This window comes from Vigna umbellata, chromosome 2 (genome assembly GCF_029865625.1).
Source record: "Vigna umbellata cultivar VRB3 chromosome 2, Vumbellata_1.0, whole genome shotgun sequence".
Classification (NCBI taxonomy): Eukaryota; Viridiplantae; Streptophyta; class Magnoliopsida; order Fabales; family Fabaceae; genus Vigna; species Vigna umbellata.
Genome location: NC_142166.1, coordinates 50,857,464 through 50,879,583, shown reverse-complemented (window position 1 = coordinate 50,879,583; position 22,120 = coordinate 50,857,464). Strand labels below are relative to the sequence as shown.

The 22,120-nt window shown below is 31.1% G+C and overlaps 2 protein-coding genes across 3 annotated transcripts; both read right to left on the bottom strand.

Moving 5' to 3' along the window:
* Positions 1 to 5,391: 5,391 nt before the first annotated feature.
* On the bottom strand, positions 5,392 to 11,459 carry LOC124826874 (filament-like plant protein 4). Of its 2 annotated transcripts, none has more exons than XM_047299822.2 (6): positions 10,135 to 11,459; positions 9,777 to 9,881; positions 9,172 to 9,388; positions 6,630 to 9,054; positions 6,383 to 6,425; positions 5,392 to 6,184 (listed from the first exon to the last, which is right to left on the bottom strand). In XM_047299822.2, the coding sequence occupies exons 2-6, from the start codon at positions 9,873 to 9,875 to the stop codon at positions 5,726 to 5,728; spliced, it is 3,243 nt and encodes a 1,080-aa protein (XP_047155778.1). In that variant the 5' UTR covers positions 9,876 to 9,881; positions 10,135 to 11,459; the 3' UTR covers positions 5,392 to 5,725. The 2 variants fall into 2 exon arrangements, with proteins under 2 accessions (XP_047155778.1, XP_047155777.1); XM_047299821.2 differs by having other exon boundaries at positions 10,946 to 11,459.
* Positions 11,460 to 20,159: 8,700 nt separating this feature from the next.
* Positions 20,160 to 21,081, bottom strand: LOC124826866 (SAUR-like auxin-responsive protein family). Its single transcript, XM_047299809.2, has one exon. The coding sequence runs from the start codon at positions 20,841 to 20,843 to the stop codon at positions 20,418 to 20,420; it is 426 nt and encodes a 141-aa protein (XP_047155765.1). The 5' UTR covers positions 20,844 to 21,081; the 3' UTR covers positions 20,160 to 20,417.
* Positions 21,082 to 22,120: the final 1,039 nt, after the last annotated feature.

Below are 22,120 nucleotides of genomic sequence, written 5' to 3'. Positions count from 1 at the left end.
AAGAGTAATTTTCCAACCACATTCGAAACACTTACTAATTTTCAACCAATGATTTTTTTTATAGGAAGCACAATTAAGATTACTCATTCTATCTTAATTTTCTCACTTTATTGTGTTAAAAAAACGAGTCCAAATTTAAGTTCTAACGAGTAATTAGTACAATTGGACTTGGGCGACTACATTTACACAGCTAATACGCTTAAAATAATAAAATGAAATTTATATCATAAAATTTTTAAAAGAAAATAATAGATATAGTAGAAAAATACGGGGAATGTAATGTTAATAGAAATCATAAAAAAGGATAGATAAATTGAGTGAATGGTTTGAGAAAATAAAATTAGGTAATATACAACCTTTATTAATGGGGTAGGTGGGTTTTAACAGGGGTAAGTGATGTATCGTGGTCATTCACCAGGTTACTCACAATTTTAGAGTGGCAAGCTCCGAAAAAGGTCACTGATATGTTCCTCCTTCAACCTTAACCATTATGGCCGTATTTTTTCATAACAAAAAAAAAGAAAAATAAGCTTTTTAAATATAAACTATATAATTTAATTATAATTTTTTATCTAATTAATTTAAGCATAAACTAATGTTTTATTAAAAAATTATGTTATTATTTTTTTATTTTTTCATAAGAAAACCTAAGAAAGAATACTCGGTGGTGTTTAGGTTATGGTGTTATTATGATTTTACAACCATATTTTTCGGGATTATGGATATTGATATGGATACAATACAACAATTGGCGCATTTCAAAAGGTCAACACACATCATATCATAATAATTTGAATCATTGGAATCGATTCACGTTACATTGAATATATATCAAATATGAGTACAAACAACATTATGATGAAGTAGTAGGTGTAGTTTGAAGAAAATAATGGCGAATAGCAAATAGGTGGTGGTGGTGGTGATGATGCATTATCAATCTCATCTTGCTTACTTTCCTCTTTTGTTACGATTCAAATCAATCAGTCACCATCTAAACCTTTAAAAAAAAATCTATTGCTAACGTTTTAAGATAATATATAAAATCGACTTTCATACACTCGTTGTTTTCCTTTATAACAAACCCATTTTAAATCTAAATTTTTTATATAATGTTTCATGTATTTTGTAGGATCAGAGTTATGTCATCCTCAGAATAATATACACATTTGACCGAGGCTCATTCTGATAAGGGTGTATTAAAATACAATAAATAGAGTATACATTACCAAGTATACACTATTCATTAATCAAATATTACACGTGTCTTACCTACTTACTTGAATACCATAATGTTTTTATAGACACCTAAACTTTTCATTAATATGGGAGACTTAAGCCTCACATGATCTCAGTTTAGAAGACAACGTAGTAGAATACAAGGAAGGTGAGAAAGATTATTGACCTGATATAAACATACTGATCCTTATAGATACAGTTTTAAATTCAAACAAAGTCACGTAAATATAAATAGATATAAACGTAATATATATTATAGTTAATGTACAAGTTAATACGTAAATAATAAATATCACATCAAACATTTTAATTCAACAAAATAAAATCGCATGGGAAGCATTTGGAGATACGTGCTTTTCAACTATTATTTATAACTTCAGTATTTAGGAGTGATTGGTGATTTATTCATTAGACAGAATAACATAGTGATATATTATAAAGATAAAATAGTAAATTTTGTATTTAAAAAAAAGAGAATAAAAAGATAAAAAAAATAGCATTAAATAAATATAAAAAATTTATATGTTAAAGTATCATATCTTTTATTCATATTTATAGAATATTATTATAACAAAAATATATTTTGACACATAATTTTTTAAAATTTATTTAACAGTACTTTTTTTAATTTTTTTTTCTTCTTAAAAATCACAAAAGTAAACTTTTCTATTATTATTTTATTCTTATAATATACCAAATAAATATAAATGTGTGTCATGATTATACTTATTTTAAATATATGAATTCATATGTTAATATGATATTATTTTTTATAAAAATTAAATGAAAAAACAGATGCAAAATTTTTTTTGTAAATATTATATTTTATATTTTGATAGATTTTATAATTGTGGTAAAAAAAATGGACATTACATTGATAAGGTATTTATTTTTTATAGCAGTTAAAAAACAATTATCATGTTTGTTGGAAGTTCCACATCAATTAGAAATAAGGCCAATTTATAATATACAAGTAAGTGGAAACCTCAGTTTATAAGCCGGAGAGTTGAGTTAGACTTAAAGTTCATTTCTTAACATGGTATGAGAGTCTATCCTGACTTAAAGTTTTTGTAAAAATAATTTTTTTTCCTTAGAGATATTTGATGTAGTGATTACTTTTTAAATTAAATTAGAAATAATAATTCATGAATAATCTCTTATATTAGAACACCAGCTCTTACTTTCCTTCCCACTTCTTACCTCACTTACTTTTGGGGGAAAAAATTTTCTTCTATCTAAATTGCACCTCCATAGCTTTCCTCTCCTCTCATTTTTGTCATTTATAGTTATTATCATCTCAAATGCATCAATTCACTTTTTCCTCTTTTCCAAGCATCATCCTCTCTTTCTCCATTGCACTATCATTCTTCTTCCTCAATTTCACACCACTCTTACACATTTTTGTTTCAAATCTACTTTAATATTTTACACACTTATTTTTTCATGTTTTGGATTTTTGAGATCTATATCGTTTTTGTGTGTTTGATTGTTGTTATCATTCTTGTAAACATAAATACAAAGCTTTTGAATATGATTCTTCGTCTAGTGAACATTTTTTAGAATTTTAAATTATTTTCTTAAAAAAACATTCTATTTTAGATTGGTACTATTTTTAATTTATATTGAATATTATCTATTAGACTCATAATTGATGTATAAAACCACCTTTTACATTTATTATTAATCGATGTTAAAATTCATTGACATGTTATCTTTAAATTATAATTAAAGGAATTTTAATATTAATCACTAAGCCATAAAAAAGAACACGCACAGGAGTACCCAACAGACCAAATCTTGGATTCTGCGGATAATGTTTGTGAACAAGTTATTTCCAAGTGACAGAGTAGTCCACACATTTTACAAATTATTTACTTTATTTTCGATATGTTAAATTATGGTCCAAGAGACAAATTGCTCTGATGTTTTCTAACCAACAAATACGTCCTTATAGCAAAAGGTGATAATTATTATATATTCTTAATAATGTATCTCTCTTTAATTTAAAATATTTACAGTGTAAAAAGACTCTTACATTCCTCTTCAATCATATATTTTAATTGCTACTCTCGAATAATTCCGTTCGACTTGGTTCGGCTAATCACGAGTTGGTCGTTTAGTAAGTCAATCCAACTTGACTAATTTATTAACGACTCAAAAAATTTTAAATTCGACCTAACCTACCATATGTTAGTGGGTTAAACGAGTTGACTGACTCATTTAATTACAATCTTTTTTTTCAAATTTAAAATAAATAATTTTTTTTGGTAATTCAAATCTAAATAATTTTAGTATAAAGCAATGTTAAACTCCAAAGATAATTAAAAAAATATATATAAAACAATCCAAAAAAAACACAACGAATAAATAAGTTTATAAAATTGATCATTGTTGGGAGTCTCAGATCAACTCAAGTCGGTTTTGTAAGATTGCGTTAGATTTAAAGTTCACTTCTTAACAATCATTTTTGTTATCCATTTATAATATTAAAATCACCTTACATATTTTTCTTTATTCTCATCTACAACACAATAAAAAAAAGTGTTACTAATAATATAATATTGAAACATAAATTAATAAACAATTAAATTAAATTAGTCCCTATAAAAAATGATATTTTTTCAAACTCAATCCGACTCAAATATGTGATTGGTCAAATTGATAGGTGGATTCTAACTCATTTTAACAACACTAATTTTATTATTTTTGTAAAATTATTTTATAAGTCATACTTTAATGTTATATATGTACATGTTGGCGGCAAAGATTTATTATTTTCTTGATTTGTATTAAATATTTCAAATTTTATCCAAATAGAATAAATGAATCTCTCCATATAAAAATATGAATTTCCAATTACTTAAGTTACAAATAATAAATTGTCAAGATAAAAGTTTCATTTTAAAATTTTGTTAATGACCCTGTTGTCTCCTTATTTGTTTTTTTTATATTTTTATTTGTTATAAAACTAATACTTATGTACGTATATAGCCTCGTGCGCATATTTAATATTATATATATATATTTCCATAGTTTAAATTAGTAGGTTGAATTCAGAATAAGGAGGGCCACACATGCGTGCGGGGGTTATATATAAGCTGAATTCTCCGTGTGAAAGGTTTAGAAAACAAAAATTAAAATGCAATAAAAACGTTACTTAAATTTTCTTATACAACACATTTTAGAAGAAGGAGATTTTTTTTATGAAAGAACTGAGTTATATCTGATATAATTCATACACATTTTTTTTATTAACCTTTGAGAGGTTTAGAAAATCTGGGAATTGCATTGAGGACTTGTTTGTCTTTATTAATATTCTTCGAGAAACAGAGAAATTAAGGACGACTATGGCCCAAAACAAAGACTGCCCCCACTAATGTAGGATGGTTCTGTGTCGGTGCTCCCCCAAACGTATAAGGGTAGGAAATTGATGATTCTGAATTACTCATGTTTGTAAAATAAATCCATATACATGAAATTCGTTCAGAATCTACACTGAAGCTAATTTTCTGTTTGCCTATTTTTTTCCAAAAGGAAACAATGCATTTTTAGCTAAATGTTTAATTTTTTTTTCTGAAAATAAAAAACATTACAGTAAATTTAATTATCATAAAATACTTAAGAAAGGCTTCCCATCAACAATAGTAGGTGTATTAAAACTGTCCAAAAGGGTACACCGTTTTATTTGCTGAATACTTAATATTACAGTAAATTTATTTATCATAAAATACTTAATATGATATTTTTATCTAATTATCTTACATTATTTACAAATTATTGTTGCTTTATTTCAATTAATTTCTATTTATCTTTAGTATTTTGTATAATTAGTTTAGTTGTTAATTTAATACTCATTTTTTCTCTAATTTATAAAGTTTTTATTACTAAAACTACAAAAAAAAAACGAAAAGTGCTCATAATTTAATTATACCCGTTCAACCAAGATAATAAAATTATAGTAAAAATGAATATAAGTTTTAATGCCAATGGACCAAGAACTAAAATTAATTATTTTCCGTTAAATTTATAAAAAATAAAATAAAAGAATTTACTGTCTAAGTATAAATTTATGAAGTATTGGTAGTCTAAACAAAAATAAGTTAAAAGTATATCTGCTTAATATTTTCACGGAAAACTCATCAGAACCATTGAATCTTGCTTGGGAAAGAATTATGGTATGGATAAATTTGTGAAATACAACATATTCAACATATCCTGTAAAGTTCAGATACTATGTTAAGGTTTGTCCTTTGCTAATTAAATTACAGAACAGAGGGGCAAAACAATGGAAAGCAAAGAAAGAAAACTTATGGTACAACCATACATACAAAAATCACCTGGCACTCACGGTATTCCCTCCTTAATTAATTACACAAACCTCCCCAAATCTCAATTCTGTCAAACAAGAAGGGTTTGGACCTCGGTGCTTTGCATAAGTCACCACCAAGTGGCTTAGTCGTTATGAATTCAAATAGAACCTGCGCAAAGCTTAATGACCGGATTTTCCTTTTGGTGAAAAGAATCTACTGAATCCCCTTGCATGCTTCTCGGGTGTAGTGGCAGAAGAAACTGAAGAAGAGGCTGATTTGGTGGGTCTGTGTTTTGGTTTTGATTTAGAATGCTGTACTGGGGATCTGGCTGGAAGGGTAGACTCGCTGTCCGAAGGGCTAAATAAACTGTTGGAAAAATGTAACGGAGACTCCGAACTCAATCTTTGAACAAAAGCAGAAGCAGCATGGTCCATCTCCATCTGCCCTAATTCTTGAAATTTTGGACCATTGGTGGTGGGTTCATCTTCTGTGAATCCTTCATCATTCGGGTTTAACTTACTGTACGATGAATCGATTGACTCAGTTTGTGGACGTAGAGCATTTAACTGCTTGCCCAGAAGAAGTATGGTTTCCTGACACTCGGCTAGCTTTTCAGCAGCAGCTGTCAAGTCTCTATCCTGCATTTACAATAGAGATCAATCTTAGACTTTTAACTCATCCAAGGAAATCACACATTCTAAGATACACACTTTATGAAATTTTTAACCATCATGATGGCCTATATTTTCCTAACTTAATTTTCTTTTAACATTCTGCAACATGACATGCGAAATTCAACATGGTCATTAATATCCACAATAGAATCAGAGCCTTACATGCGAAGTCTTGTGGTCATCATCAGCTGCCGAGTAATCAATCCTGACAGACAGTAAAACAAATCAGAATTTGAACCGGCATAAGAGATTTCCATCAATTTAGATATATGACACCCCTGCTTTTCATGACATTCCAATTTTGATCAAACATAAACACAAATGCTGAAAATATGTCATCAATGGACAGTAATTAGGGTTGCAACGCATGATTTCTGTACTTGTACCCAGATATTAGATGATGCCTTACCTTTGTAACTGCTCTTCTAGATCCTTGCTCCGAGTCAAAGCAGCTTCATGAGCCTTCTTTTCATCTTGAAGTTCATTCTCCAGAGATTCTATCTTAATTTGCAGACGGTTCACATCAGTTTCCAAGTCCTGGGCACGTGTTTCAAGAGACTTGTACGATTCTGCCATACACTTTAGCTGCGTCTCAGCCAAGCTGTTTGATTTTCTAGCAGAAGCCAATTGTGATTTAACTTCAGCTAGAAGTTGTTCAGTCTCTAGCAACTGAGACTTGGTTATTTCAAGAGTTTCAGTACAATTTGAAAGATCAGTCACTACTTTTTCTTTCTCTAGTTTCAATTCTTCAAACTTTTGCATTGACAGTTTTTGTGATGCAGCATCCACCCTAAAACCTGAGACCAAATTCCCGTCGTCGGGAACCTCAGGATTAGAAGACGAACTAAGAATATGGGAACAGCCAGTTTGATATCTTTCTCCAGATGAATTGTCTTGTACTAATTTATTTTCAGGCAGAGCAATCTTATCTATGCAATCAGGACTGTTACTTTCAACTTCTGTGCCCTTGTAGCCGAGAACATTAAATCTGAACTCGCTTGCTTTATCTAGAACATAGGACAGGTCAAGAACAAACTGTACCAAACTTGCATTGTTGCTTAATATTTTATCAAATGTGACGGAGAAGTCCTCAATCTTTTGCCTCATTTCATTTCCATCATAAGAGATGTCATGAAATGTCATTGCTTCCTTGCCAAGGAGCAGTACAAATTCGTGAATCTGACAAATTGCAGCTTCCAAATCTGAAGTTATACGCACATGTTCTCCGGGTTGCTGGGATGAAATGATGTCCTTTTCAAGGTTTAAGCCAGCATCTTCAGGATCATCCTTCCTATCACACGTAGCATCAGAAGGATGGGCATCCACCGAGTGGCGGATAGTAATGTCATGCGAATCTTCAAGCACATGTTTAATACCCTCCACAATCTTTCCTATGTCAGCATCCTTGGATAAGGACTCAAAAACCAGTAATATTCTTGATCTAAGTTCTGTTAACATCAAGCCACTAGCATCAGATTGAGGATCGGGGGCAGACATCAAAGCATCAGAAGACACTTTATTTGGCAGTGGATTTGAATTGCCATTTTTTTCAGACGGACCTTCTTTGCCAATACGGGCTTCTGATACATCATCAGTCACAGTGTCAGTTGTCTTATTGTTTGAAGAAACTGAAACAGTGGCGTCTGCATTGGAATCATTTGACAAACGAGCCAACTTCTCTACCTCCAGGAAGTCATCCATTAGTTCCAACTTATTAGAGACCTCAGATTTGCTTGATTCCTCAGTGCACTTTTCTTTAGGAAATTGGGAATGCCCAGGAACTATTGCTGTAGACCAAGATTCAGCACAGCTCACTGCATCGTCATTTCCATCTTCGGACATGGAGACCAAGCTTGGTGCACTGCTTGCATTTTGATTATAAATGCTTTCGTGAGTTATCTGGACGGTGGATGTTGGAGATCCTTTCAGCTGGTTACTTGTCTGAGACTGTGCTTCCAAACTTTGAAGTTTGCTCAGTGTTTTAGCGCACATACTCCTTGAGGCCTGCAATTCACTGTTGCGTTTAGCCAAAGCTTCTTTCAGCATCTTTGTTTCTTCTTCCATTGCCAATAAACGCTCTGTAAGAAATTCATTATCCTTCTGGAATTTCTGCACATTCTCCAGAGAGAAATCGGGTAATGGAGACAAATTAGGGGAAGCAGGCTTCACAGGGGACTTCCTTAATCGACTTTCTCCAAAATCTCGGCCCAGGCTTTCAACTTCTAGCTTCATCTGTGCAAGTGCAGCAGGACCAGGTAACTTTTTCCTCACGAGACCTCGTAATCTTTGGCACTCGGCCTCTAACTTAGCAATTTTTTTTACACCCTCCATGTGCTGCTTGTTAGCAGCTTCGGCAGACCTCAGACTCATGTTTTTTTCTTCATTGCGAATTTCAAGCTCTTTGGAAACAACATGTAGTTCATATTTAAGTGAATTGTTTTCCCTTTCACATGCTTCTATGTTGCCCTTAAGAAGCTCAATTTCAGCCTCAGCACGAGCCTTATCTTCACTTAATTTGATTAGCATGTTAGAGCGCTCCTGCAATGACCTTGACAGGGCCCCATTTTCAGCAGCAGACCTAAGAAGTTCCTGTTCAAAATTTGCTATCCTTGCCTCGAGCTCCCCCTTAATCTTGTCTAATTGCTTGGTTTTTGAGAGAGCAACTTCCTGTATTTTCAGATCATGTTCTTCCTTAAGGTTTCGGATTTGTCGCATACACTCTTTAAGAGCGCCATCTAAATGTGTTGCACGATCCTCAGCAGTGAGTTTCAAAAGAGTGACAGATTCTAGATGATTCTTCAATGCCAAAGCCTCAGATTCAGCCTTTTCCCAGCCTGCAGTGTTTTAAAAACATTAAGAACGATGAGAATATATATATATAATACTTGATACAGCTTCTTCAGCTACTTTAGCATGTATAAGATGGTAAATAAAATCATGAAGCATTTTACCTGATACAGCTTCTTCAGCAACTTTAGCATGTTGCTTTACCATGCTTTCCTTGGTATTTATCTCGGAGTTTGCTGCGGACAGCTTTTCATTAATTTCCTTGACCTCATCCTCCAATGCCTGAACTTTTTCCTCATATGTCTTCACTTGATCGTCCAAGCTAGACAGATGTGTGTAGGATTCCACAGAGATTTGGACGTAGTTAGGTTTCTTGTTATCCTGTACACATGTGAACCGAAAAAGAAATAGAAAAGACAAAAAAAAAACATTAAGTAAAATCACATTGTTGAATCAATCAAAACAAAGGATAAGAGTTTGTAGTCAAATAAAGTTGGCAATCCATGTTCTACTCCTAGACACACGTACACACTAGAGAGTGAATACATGTTTAACAGCCTGCTAAGAATGGGAAAGTTGAGAAAGATAACATCCACAAAGTGGCAAAAACTATAGACATTAAAAATTGCTAAAACAGTCAGACTGAGACAAAAAAAAATAAAACAGAACTCAGTTGCCAAATAGAAAGAACTCAAGGTGGGAAAATTTTCAAAGGAACAAAAGTTCTGAACATATTTCTTGTGTGAAAAATGCCAACAAACAAATATACCTGGTTGTGGGAAGCATCGGAGGAATCCAATGCAGTAGCTGCTTTCTCAATCACAGCCTTCTCCGACGATTTTTTCTTCCAAGGCCAGCGTCGATCCATCGCAAACTAAAAAAGCCACGTAGCGTTAAACACTCAGATTAGGTTTTCACCACACAAAATTGTCCCACTAACACAGAAACAGACTCCGGTGCAAACTCCATAATCAATTCCACCACCATTCAAGATAATTAGATTCAAATGACAACAACAAAAAAGACAAATCTTCAAGTAGGACTTCAATTTTTACATCTTAAAAATTCCAAACATCTTAATTAATTTGGGAAAAAATATTAAAAGAAATATGAAAAAAAAAAACTACCTCGGGATGCAACTTAATAACTGTGCATTGTAGCGTAGTGCGTATGAAAATGTAATTGTGGGAGGTAAAAAGAGATTGAGTTGTAGTAAGGTTTTGGATGTGGATAGAACGAAATTACTAAATTGGTGAAACGCATTGAAGCAGCATGGCACTGCTTCTGCGTGTGCTGGAGTGGGAGTGATGGAAATGAAGTGGTATTTATGTAACGGCGATTTCCGAGATCTAACGAAACCAACCACCGCACTTGGCTAATGTGGAGGTGTGCGCATGCTATAGCCGTGCACCATAACTATCAAAAGCCACATAATATTCTTTTCTCTCCACTGCACTCCACTCACTGCTCAAACTTGAGAGTAAAGCAAGTTAGTGGGCATTTTCATTTCTATTCTTCAAAAGATAAAAGTGAGCTTTCGTAATGATTGTTTATTATGCCTAACCGTCTTTATCGCCCAAGTTAGATCCCAATTAATCGAAATCAGGCATCACAGATTAGCGCCACCACGATTAATCTTGGTAAAATTATCCAATGTGCCAAGGAATGAACCAAATGTTTCTCATTCCTAAAAACAGCAACAGTTGGAACCGCAGGCACAGAATCACACCGACAATTTAAAGAAAAAAATGAAAAAGAAAAAGATAAAGTTCTCCTTCCATGACCAAATATAAGAAAATAAAATTTAGAAAATAAATAATAATTCGTAGCGTGCAGTTGACTGTGCAGTTTCACCGAAACCGTAGCGAGCAGGAAAACAAAGAGGAAAAAAACGAGAATGATAAAGTGGCGAAGAAAATGTGAATAAAATAAACTTACAAAAAAACGGAAGCGAAGATAATGTGAGGCGAGAGGAGCAGTGGAAGCAAAGAATGGTATTTAGAGATTGAAAGGTGAAAAGTGAAGAAGAAGAAGAAGAAGGAAGTCGATTAGAATAATAGACGGAGAGAGTGGTGGCGAAGGCGGTGGTGGTGGTGGCTAGGAGGTGGTTGGTTGCTATGTTTCTAAGATATTCGGAATAGAAGGTGTGCAGTTTGTGTCTGCCGAAACTTAAAAGCAGGATGTTGAAGGAGACGCAAAACCCATTTTGTTTTTAAATTTTTGTGAGGCAATTAGAATAAATATATTAAATAAAATAGGAGTGTATTGATTAACGCGTAAGAGAAAAGAAGAGTGTGTGTGTTTTTTTTTAAGCAAAGTGAAGATTGACGTAATTGACCCTTTGGGATGCTTAGAATGGTTTGTGTCAGACGCAAGCAAGCATCTGAAAATTGTGAGCTGTATCCGATTTTGGCAAAGGAAAGTGGTGGCATATTGGTTTTCTTTTACTTTTGGATTCTTGAGTGAGTGAATGGGAATGGTTAGTATTTAGTTTTCTAATATATGTATTTAATTGAAGTGTGTTAAAGAAGAAGTGTGTTTGGACCACTGTAAGTAGTGACTGCCATTCTACACTGTACAGCTCACAAATTTTGGAGTTTTCTAAGTGCATGGCCACTGCTCACTTCCCATGCCATCAGGTCAAGTCCTTTGCTTCTTATTCATGACTTCTTCCGTTAGGTTTACCGAAGAGAGGTATACAGTATTAATGAAATTTGAGTTTTAATCATATAAAATTTTAACATTATTTTTTATCTAAAACTTTAAATTAATAGATTAATGAATTTCCAATCTTATATAATATTTTATTTTCCTATTTTTATATTTAATGAGATTTAGACTTATATATAAAATTCTAACTATCTTTTATTCATGATTCTATATTATAACAATAATCATGTAATTTATTATTTTGTATCTGTTATTTATATTAAGTTTATGGTTTTATTATTCAATATAAAATTTAGATTTGCATTTTACAAATTTTTTTATTAGATGCACAACCTTAAGAAAAAATATACGGGGAGTTACATGGAATTGTGTTGTGGCGAGAATACCATTTGCTGGTTACAATGGTCGAGAACAATTTGTTCTGTAGAGTTCATTTATTATACGGTTTTTGTTTTTCTATATAGTTGAAAAAAAAAAGGTAGTATAAGTACGATCTGATAAAGTTTCAAATAATAAATATTTAATTTTAGAGGAATGGTTGATCTCGCATTTTATTTCTTTTGTTTGTCTCCTTCTAGGAAAATTAATATAAATGTTTTTGAAAACCACCTTATTCGATATAGCGTACGACACAGTTTACTTTCAATTCTTTTCCAAAATATTTTTATTAATCTAATTATTGATTGCAGGTTTTATTTACAGAAATTAAAATTGCAATTTTTTTGTAATTTAAAAACGAGTTAGTGTTTCATATTATAATTGGTCAAGAAAATAAATTTTGTAAAGAGGGTATTTGACGAAAGAAAATTGAAGAAACCAATGTAAATGAAAGGATTGCATGAATATAGGAAATAAAATGTGAAGAATATATTATTTTCACTGTGTATGAATATTGATCATATAAAAATTATTATGCATTCTAGTAACCAGAAATAAAAAAATACGAAAGAGTAAAAGAAAATTAATATTATATTTTTTTATTTATTTGAGTTATAAGTTCAGTGTTTTATGTAAATATTAGTTTTGTGTACTTTTCTTTTAAATAAAAGGTTTTCAATAATTTAAACATAATTACTTGAACTCCATTATTGAATTTGTGGACGAACCCGATTCCTCTCATATTATTAATATGTTATTAATATAATTTTAAGAAATATTATCAATATAGTGTTTTTTATGGTACAAAATACTTTAGAAAAATATAACATAATAAATCATTAATAAAATTTAACATAATTCATTATTATAATATATAATGACTTACAATCAATTAACTGTGTAAAATCTTTTACATGCTTGCTTATTCACGTATGACAAGGGTAAGAAGACTGCTGGTCTCAAGGATGAGTAAGATATCAAATTTCAATTTTGTAGATAAAAAATACATTAGATATGTGCACGATATAACATTCAATATATCATCGTAACCTTTTTTTTTTCAACATAACATTAAATTATACCTTGAAAGAACATTGTTTAATTTAATTTTTTATATTAATAAAATATTTCATTTGTCTTTAAAACAAATTATCAATTTTTTTTCATCAGCTAAAACAAATGAACATTATTTTATTTTCTAAGATAATAGTTTATTAAATGTTCCTTAAGAGTTACTTATAATATTCACCACCAAAAAAAAACTCGAGTACTCAAAATTAAACCATAATGAGAGGGAAATACACGAAAATATAAAATGTATAATTATAAAAGAAAAGGTGAAATCATGAACAAATAAATGAAGAAAAAAAGATTGCTTTTAACAAAACACACACTGGTTTGTTTTTTCATTTTCAATTTGTTCCACATTAGTTTTTCAATTTGTTTTGATAAAAAAAATAGTTATATTACACACAGAGTAAAATTAAAAATATTTCTTGTCAGTGAAAAAAATTATCGTCATCTGATGAATTTTAAGTAATCAATTTCAAAAGTATTTATCTTATATTTGTTGAATTATGAGTTTCGAGTGTCATAATTAACTATTTGTTTTATGATGATATTTAATATGATTTTATTTAGAAAGTAATTAATTACTGGATAATTTTCATTAATTTGGTCTCTGAGTAATCTTTTGGTGCTCATTTTGTAGATAAATAAATTATAATTAATGAATCTAACTTTGAGGCCGCACATGTGAATAGGAATGTTACTACATTCATTTATCATGTGAATCTTAATGGTGCAACTAATACATGTTCTTATATGAAAAATAAGTGTAGTATAAATAAGTAAGCTATACAATAAAAATTATTGATTTTTACCAACTTTAAAATGCTAATAAATGTAGAACCAGTAGGAATATTATAACCTTAAAATGCAACATTATTGCCTGAATAAATTATCCCAATAATCCAATATCATTTATTATTTCTGCAGCATTTTCCATTAATAATTCATGGTCCATATCAAATCAAGGGAGATGTTGAATTCGGGTGTGGGCTAGTAATGCATGCTTAACATAAAATCAAGAATAATTAAGAAAAATAGTTGGCCGGTCCAAAGTCGAAAATAATACAATACTTTGAATTTTATAATAACTTTAAATATTGAAAATTAAAGATGAGTGATGTCGTATAAAACAAATTACATTCGTTTTAGAATTGTTCTAACAATATAATAATATATATCAATGATTTATATTAAAATATAAAAGAAACATGATTAAAATTTTAATAGTTAAATTTTTAAGTAGTTGTATTGTTTCAATGAGTACTATAGCTTATTATTCTCCTCTAATTAAATTTATCGGATGTCAATAAAGTTGAATAGTTGAAAAAAACAATTAAAAGTTTACATAACCTGGTATTGATATTTAGATATTTAGACATTCTAATGTGACATACAATATACAAATAAACATACTATAAGGAAAACAAATGATTAAACATGGGTTTTATAAACAATTTCATTTAATAACATAGATGTTTATGTTTTTTGAAATTAAATATATCGTTTGAATGAAACATCATAAAGAAAAACAAATATAGTTGGAGTTGTGATAAAAGAAAGTATCTAAAATATTAAAGGAGTGAAAATAATTAAAAAGATGATGTAATACAAATTTAAATGAAATGAAACAAATAATTAAAAAAAAGTAGTGATTTTTTTTAAAATAGCTAATAATTAGACACATTTTAATAATTTAAAATAAAAACAAATACACGATTGTTTATCTTTATAAAAGATTTCCAAAATGAAATATTATTTATACATTTATCTGTGTCGAATTAATATATGAAAATTGTCAGCAGCTAGAACTACAAAGCAAAAGCGAAAGAGCAGTGAGTGGTGGAAGAAAGAGAGAGGGTATATGGGATCCAATGACTAAAGTTCAAACCTAAGTTCAGAATAAGGTTAAAATAAATAAATGTTGTCCCCACTTACCCACTTCTCATGGTTTTTCGATACACTAATATGCTGTTCTATATTTTTTTAGAAGTACAACTTTTAACTATCATAATATTTTATAAAAAATAATTAAATGAAAAGTAAATAGCTTCAATATTTCATAATTCTAAAAAAAATTAACCCTTTTTTTAATAAATTAAAACGATTTTGTTTAAGAAAATTTTAAACTATTCCTTAAAATTTGGCTATCAAAAGAATGGGACCACGTTGGGTTTGCAAGGTTGCAATTTCAAGACCTGCAAGAATGGAATCAAAAGTTACTTTAACTCTAACTTTTACATAAATTTCATTATCGCATATTATTTATATTTCATGTAATTTAAATATTTTTCTAGTGGAAAAGCTTGAATATTTCGTTAGATTTGAAAGAGAGAAGAAAATATAAAGAATTTACATGATATCAATCGCCAAAATAGAAAGAATTTACATGTATTAGCCAAAATGTGATTATGGTGAATCTACTCTTTAAGCTGAATTGGTACGTGTTAACCAAAGTTGAATGCAATGAATTAGTGTGTATGTTGTATTAGTGTATGTGATTTTGACTTTTAACTTCTCACAGTCATTTTCTTGAAGCTTCTTCCATTGACATGCGAGCTTATTAGTGTAGTGATGGAAAATCTCTTTCCTACTAATTTTTATGTGCTCCAAAGTCCTAATCTCTCTCCAAACTTATTTCTTTGTTAATGTCATTCTCTAAAATTTGGTAATTCCTTCGTGTCATGCTTCCTATTTGTCTCTTTAAACAAAATGGTTGGATTTAATTGTGTCGTTGTTAAATTAAAGATATTGATGGAAAGCCATTCACCAATAAAAAATTGACGAGAGGTGGAAAAACTTATTAACAAGCAAACCCTTTAAATGGTGTCACCACACAGAAAAGAAAAAGGAAAAAAAGAAAAAGGGAGTGGTGAAGTAAACGAGCTAACAACCAGATTAGAAGTTTAATTGTTATCCATTGAAACAATAATCAAACACATTTGTCCAAATCAAAGACCTTTTTCATGATGAAAGTAAAGAAATGATATTTTTAATCACAAAGAATGGAACAAAAGCAATGTTGTGATTCTTATCTTAGTGGTACAATGAAAAGGGTGGGTCCAAAATCCTCAACCCTTGGGGGACCCAAATTCGATCATTTCTTATTATGAATTTCTCCAATTTTCTTCCTATTACTTTTGACTTACGTTCTTTGTCTTTTATAATCATTTTTAGTATTCATTAGACATACAAACTATACGAGATAAGGGGATTCTCCAAAAGACCCCAAAATAATTCCAAGATATCAACATCATACACACCCCAAACTAATCATAACACAATTACTCATAAAAATCATTACAATTACGAGTTGGATTCTGCATAGATGGAGACATTCAATCGATCAAAAACTATTTGCTGCTCCACCTTTTATTTTTATTATATACACAATCAAATTTAAAATATTACGTATCAAACGATTCGTAAACTTCAATTAATTAAGTGAGGTAATTCTTTTCTTTTTAAATATTTAATCAAGGGTTTAATCCCGAAATCCGTATCTGTACAAAAGAATATTTAGTAGAAGTCCACTTCTTAGTTAGATTTTAATGTCTTGAAAATTTATTCTTGACTAAGAAATTTTTTAAAGAAATAAATTTCTTATTACGTATCATAAGGGTTGTTCATTTTTCTTATCACTTTATACGAGGTCTTCCTTCCTAATTATATTCTTTCAACTATTGAACTAAAATCTGATACACTAATTACATCATATATTCGAGTCCAAGTCTACTTGATCTGATAAAATGTTGCTTAAAATGTTTAATTTAACTCTCTTTTCCTAATCAATGAAACAATTGTTCAATCAATTAAACTGTTTTTATTTTTAATAGTTTTAAAATTATTAGATCATCACAACTTGTATTCCAAAAATTTAAAGATAAAAAGTGAGTCACGTCGAACCCTCTCACATTAAAACTTTATTTTAGTTCATTATAATCATGAAAACATATGTTCTTCTATAATTTGATACTATTTATTATGTTAATGTTATATTTAAATATACACAAAAGTAAAGTACGTATAACATAAACTAAGATACGTACATAATTTAATAAAATTTAAAATTTATTTCTTACGCCAACTCAAATCTTTATTTCACTAAATCCATTATTTTATATATTACCTGAAAAGAAGAATGACACGAGCCCAGGTATCTGTCAGCAAATTCGAAGTGGTGGGCCACGGCTTTTATGGGGTGTAAAAAGAAATATCAGGAAAAGGTTAAAAAGGGACGAGCCCAGTCTCAGTAAGATATTAACAGTTTCAAAATTATAAAAAATGGGCCAAACCCAGTATCACTCTGACGCCCCCAACATAAAATAAAATAAAATAAGATTGAAAAAAAAATTGATAGAATAAAATAAAAAAAAATGGATTATGCTAATTTTGAATTTAAAATAAATTTCCACATTTTATTTTTAGACAGAGAGGTCTTAAAAAATTGGCATCTCTTGTATAACTGTTCTGTTCCATTCCTTTTATCGCATGATTGCATTGACCAAAAGTTTTGGATCTCAGAGCACTGTTGCTTATTCAACATCTCACTCTGTTTCACTTGATACACTTTTTACAGTGCATGTTGCTTCTTCTTTTGAACATTATAGATAAAACAACATAAACAAGTTATCATAAACTTTGAAGATGTCCAATCATTAGATTCTATACTAATTCTCACAAATTTTATTTTCAAATTCACTCTCATTTACCTCCAAATTCGCTCAAAAAAACGATAAAAAAAATTATCTTCAAATTCTCTCAAATCTCCTCAAATTCATTCCCTCAAATCCACTCAAAAGAACAAGCCCAAAAAATTACCGGTTTCGTCCCTCATGTGAGGCTCCATTCACAATCCTAATTTTTCAATTTTATTATTTCACTGTACAAACTATTTAACTGGAATAGAGCATGATGAACACATTCCATGTTATATAGACAAAGTCATGTGCATCATTTCAAATTTCATCATTTTTAGCAGGAATATCCACAACCTACACTGAGGTTTACTGGTTTTGGCTAATATACTATTTATCAACGCGCACTTTTCTACTTTTTAAAATAGCCCACACTTTTCACGAGTTAGTAAATGTCATTCAATTCTTATTTTCCCATAAACATTTATTACTTGTATTTTAATCCTCTATTAACTTTTAATATTTTCAACATTACCCTAATTTATCGAGAATAACAAGCATAAGGAATTTGGTCTAATAACCTAGGTAGTCCTTATGCTAAAAGGAATAAAGATACTGTTGGTGATTTGTTGTTGAATTATTGAAGAGTCTATTTTAAGCGTAGGACAACTCATCGTAAATCATATCAAGCTCATGTTTTGATGGTTCTGATCTGTGGATCTAAGTATATAGGCTTCGTTAGTACGCTCTTTTTGATATATGGTCCATCTCTATGAAATAGGTTTTGTAAGTTTTGCAATTGAACCATTGAAAACATGACTCCTCCACTTACAATATCCGTTATCAGTCCAATCATCACAAATTTACCCTTTTTTTATCTTATGTATTTATTACCTTTATTTAGTTATAAATATAATTTATAAACCCTAAATAGAAACGGCAAATCGCATTTGCCAACCACTCCCAATCTGCAATGAAAGCTTCTAATTAACACTGGAAACTGTTTTGTCTCTTAGAAAATTTCAAGTATCTAATTTTCACTAGGAAAACCTATTTATTATTACTTTTAATGCCTATAGTTTGATGTTAATTAACAGTTCCTATAATTGTATCCCTAATCTCCTCCTACTTATCTCTCTCATCGATGAAGCTGTCTATATATAGTGTGCTCGTAAGCACGTAATGTGAAAATATTAAATAAACTATATTGAGAACACTTTTAGTTTAATTTCTCCTTACTCGAGACACGTATTGGTAAAATTTATAGAAAAAAAACAAAAACAAAACGAAGTTTTCCCTCCAATACCCAGCTTTGTAGCATTTTAACTGCTTCAAAAAGTTGTGTTGAACTACTTTTTCTTTCAATTATAAAATTTATGTTTCAAACTTCTCATTATATACGTAATAAAAAAAATCCTTAATTGATTTCTCTTTAACATGACCATGTGATATCCTGATTAATATTATTTTTTGAAATTGTGTAAGTAGAAAAAGAAAGTGAAATAAAACTTTTCACAGATTAAAATTAACTTATATGCATAATCAACAATCACCGTTAGTCGATCGTTTACATTATTTATTTTTTTAAGCCGTCAAAGAGGAGAAATAAAAAAAGGTTATTCTGAGTTAAGCGGCATATTTAAAGAGTTAATCCGTTATTAGAGGTATCGTGTGTTGTTTAACTTAAAGACATGTTTGCTTTACAAATCGGTTGTTCATTTTTTGCAAACGATGCTGACACACAAAACCTTCTATATACAGGAAAAAAATGTTTATCACATTATATTTACATTTAAGCTAAAAAAGTAGAGAGTCTAAAGTCTAAACTGACTTAGCTCGTAGGAACATATAACTGTGATTAGTAAAGTGATGACGTGTCTACCACATGTAAAGTCTTTCCTTTCTACAGTTATCTTCGTCTTTTCTTTTGCTTTTGTTCCCACCTGACGTAACCATTCTTATAAGACACCCTACCCCACTCATATTCTTCAATTTTAAATCCAGTTTTTAACAAAGAAATTGTGAATCAATCAAGAAAAATATAAATCTTTTTACATTTATTTGAGATTAATTTATTTTTGTTGGAAATCTTACCTCGTTATAAATGAAACCAAATTATAATATAGGTTAGATTTAAATTAAATATTTGTATAAGGTAAAAAAATTGAGAAATTGTTGCGAGTGATATAAGAAGTTAACTAACTAAAGAAGCAAAATTGCGGAGGTGATGATCGAGATAGAGAAAGAAATTTGGGACGATGAGTCATGATTAAACGTGTACTTTGAGGCACGGTGCTTGCTTTTTCCTTCACGTGGGTTGATGCTATGCTACTGATAAGTCTCGTTTGCTCCGTCTTTCTATGATTGTATCGTGCTAAAAAACAAACAGAGGGAGAATCTATAATAATTGAGCGTGGCGAAATCCACTTGAATTTGCATGAATTATTACTGGTGACAAACGTAATAATATTAATAATAGTGAAAATATACAGGTTGAAAAGCAATAGGGTGAACTGGGACCGGAAGCCGGGACGACTGGGTGGACCATTGTGGGAACCCTTTGCCATCTCCTCAGCATTCTCCGCCGAATCGCACTGAAACAATGTTGTTGTTTTTGTTTTTGTTGTTTTTTGTTATGTGAATGTGTTGGGTTTGGTTCAGTGGAGTATTGGTCGAGATTGGAGGCAGAAGTCGAGGTTGTTTATGAGAGGGACGTGACAGTCGTCGAAACGATTGGAGGGAGGGGAATGGGAGCGTGAAATGAAGCGGAGGAGCTGTTCGAAGAGTGTTTCGTCGCAGGGAATGGTGAGAGGACCGTGGTTGGAGAACCCGTACTCTTCCTCCGCCTCTACAAGTAGCTTCGTGAACACGGGGTGGTTCAGGTAGGTGGCGCGCACCACGAATCTCCTGGAGTTACTGCCCACGCACACCGCCACGTGTCCCGCCGGAACATCGGAGGGTACTTCTCGGTGGGCCGACATGCGGGCCTTGCTACGCCAGCGCCGCAGCATTTGGCGGAGCCTGACTATGTGCCGGATTCTGGTACATTTTGCAAGTCCCCCTTCTGACATTGAGATTGCCATTTTCCCTCTCCACTGTTTTGTTTGGAGTGTGTGAGAAAAGGAAAAGGAAAATTGGGAGTGGGAGTGGGGGATTGGAAAAGAGGGTGGTGGTGCTCTTTTATAATAGCCCGCTGACACTGTGCCCTTCCTCTTCCTAATAATTACCAAACAACTGTCTCCTCTTTTTGCACCAAAAGAAGACTTACGTTTGAGGAAGAAACTCACCTATGACACATGTAAAATCGAGACTGGTTTTATGCAAAGTGTAGAATTTTATTTTATTTATTTATTTTTTTGGCTTAAGAAAATGAAAAGCACGCCTAAGAAATAGAGCTGGTAAATGTAAAGAAACAGTGGTCAACAGAAAAATGTATTGTGGATTCCTTCAATTGCTTGATGGAGTTGAGGGCAAAATCATGAGTGGCATGTTTGTATTGAGTAATGCACAATTTAAGGATCTTTACCTTATAGCCTATAGCTATAGCCAGGCGTGTCATAAAATCTCTGCGCTCCTTTTTCTAAGAAAATATTAAATACCATTTTACTAAGTATTTTTGTAATTTAAAAAGAGAGATTATGGTGTTAATCTTAGAAGTAAAAGAAGTGAGGAGGTTTTATTGGTTAAAGAGAATGTTTAAAAAATGGAAAGAGGAGGGAAAGAGAAGGGAGTAGGATGGTTTACCCATTGAGGTTAGAGTGACCCACTGATAAAAGATGCTTTCTAGTTAAGCTGTATTTGAAAAAGTGGGTTAGGATATTATTGGCAATAAAACAAGAAAATAATCTTAAATAGAAAGCCCTTTGAGAAACAATTTTCCAATCTGAAAATCTGACTACACCCATGTGCGAAGATGCCTCGTTCTAAGTTTCTTTATAATTCCCAAAAGAAAGAGCCAAAAGCACCCTCCTAATTCCTCCACTCCCCATATTTCCACCATCTTTTATTAATTCGTGATCCACAACAAACATACAATGACGACAGTGGTCACTTGAGCCACCATTTCCTTCTTTTCTTCTTCTCGTATAAAATATAAAGAGCTATGGTGCCTGCCATGAGAATAGAGTTAAGTGTCAAATTTTGCAGATTATGATTCAAGGGTCCACTTCGCATGTTTTAGTTAGTAGGGTGCATCCCCCCTCATTTCCAATAATTTCACCCAGCTACGATTTAAGAATGTTTTATGACAAAACACATATCTTACCGTATCTCCAAATTAAGTTAACCAAACATGAACCAGGAACAATTTTAATAATGTCATTCAGTTTGTACCTTAATATCCCCCTTGTTTGTTCTTTGC

Coding starts and splice junctions, on each gene's coding strand:
- LOC124826874 (XM_047299822.2), bottom strand. CDS start 9,875: ATGGATCGACGCTGGCCTTGGAAGAAAAAATCGTCGGAGAAGGCTGTG. Junction 9,389..9,776: donor CCGATGCTTCCCACAACCAG/GTATATTTGTTT, acceptor ACATGTGTACAG/GATAACAAGAAACCTAACTA. Junction 6,185..6,382: donor ATGACCACAAGACTTCGCAT/GTAAGGCTCTGA, acceptor TTGTAAATGCAG/GATAGAGACTTGACAGCTGC.
- LOC124826866 (XM_047299809.2), bottom strand. CDS start 20,843: ATGGCAATCTCAATGTCAGAAGGGGGACTTGCAAAATGTACCAGAATC.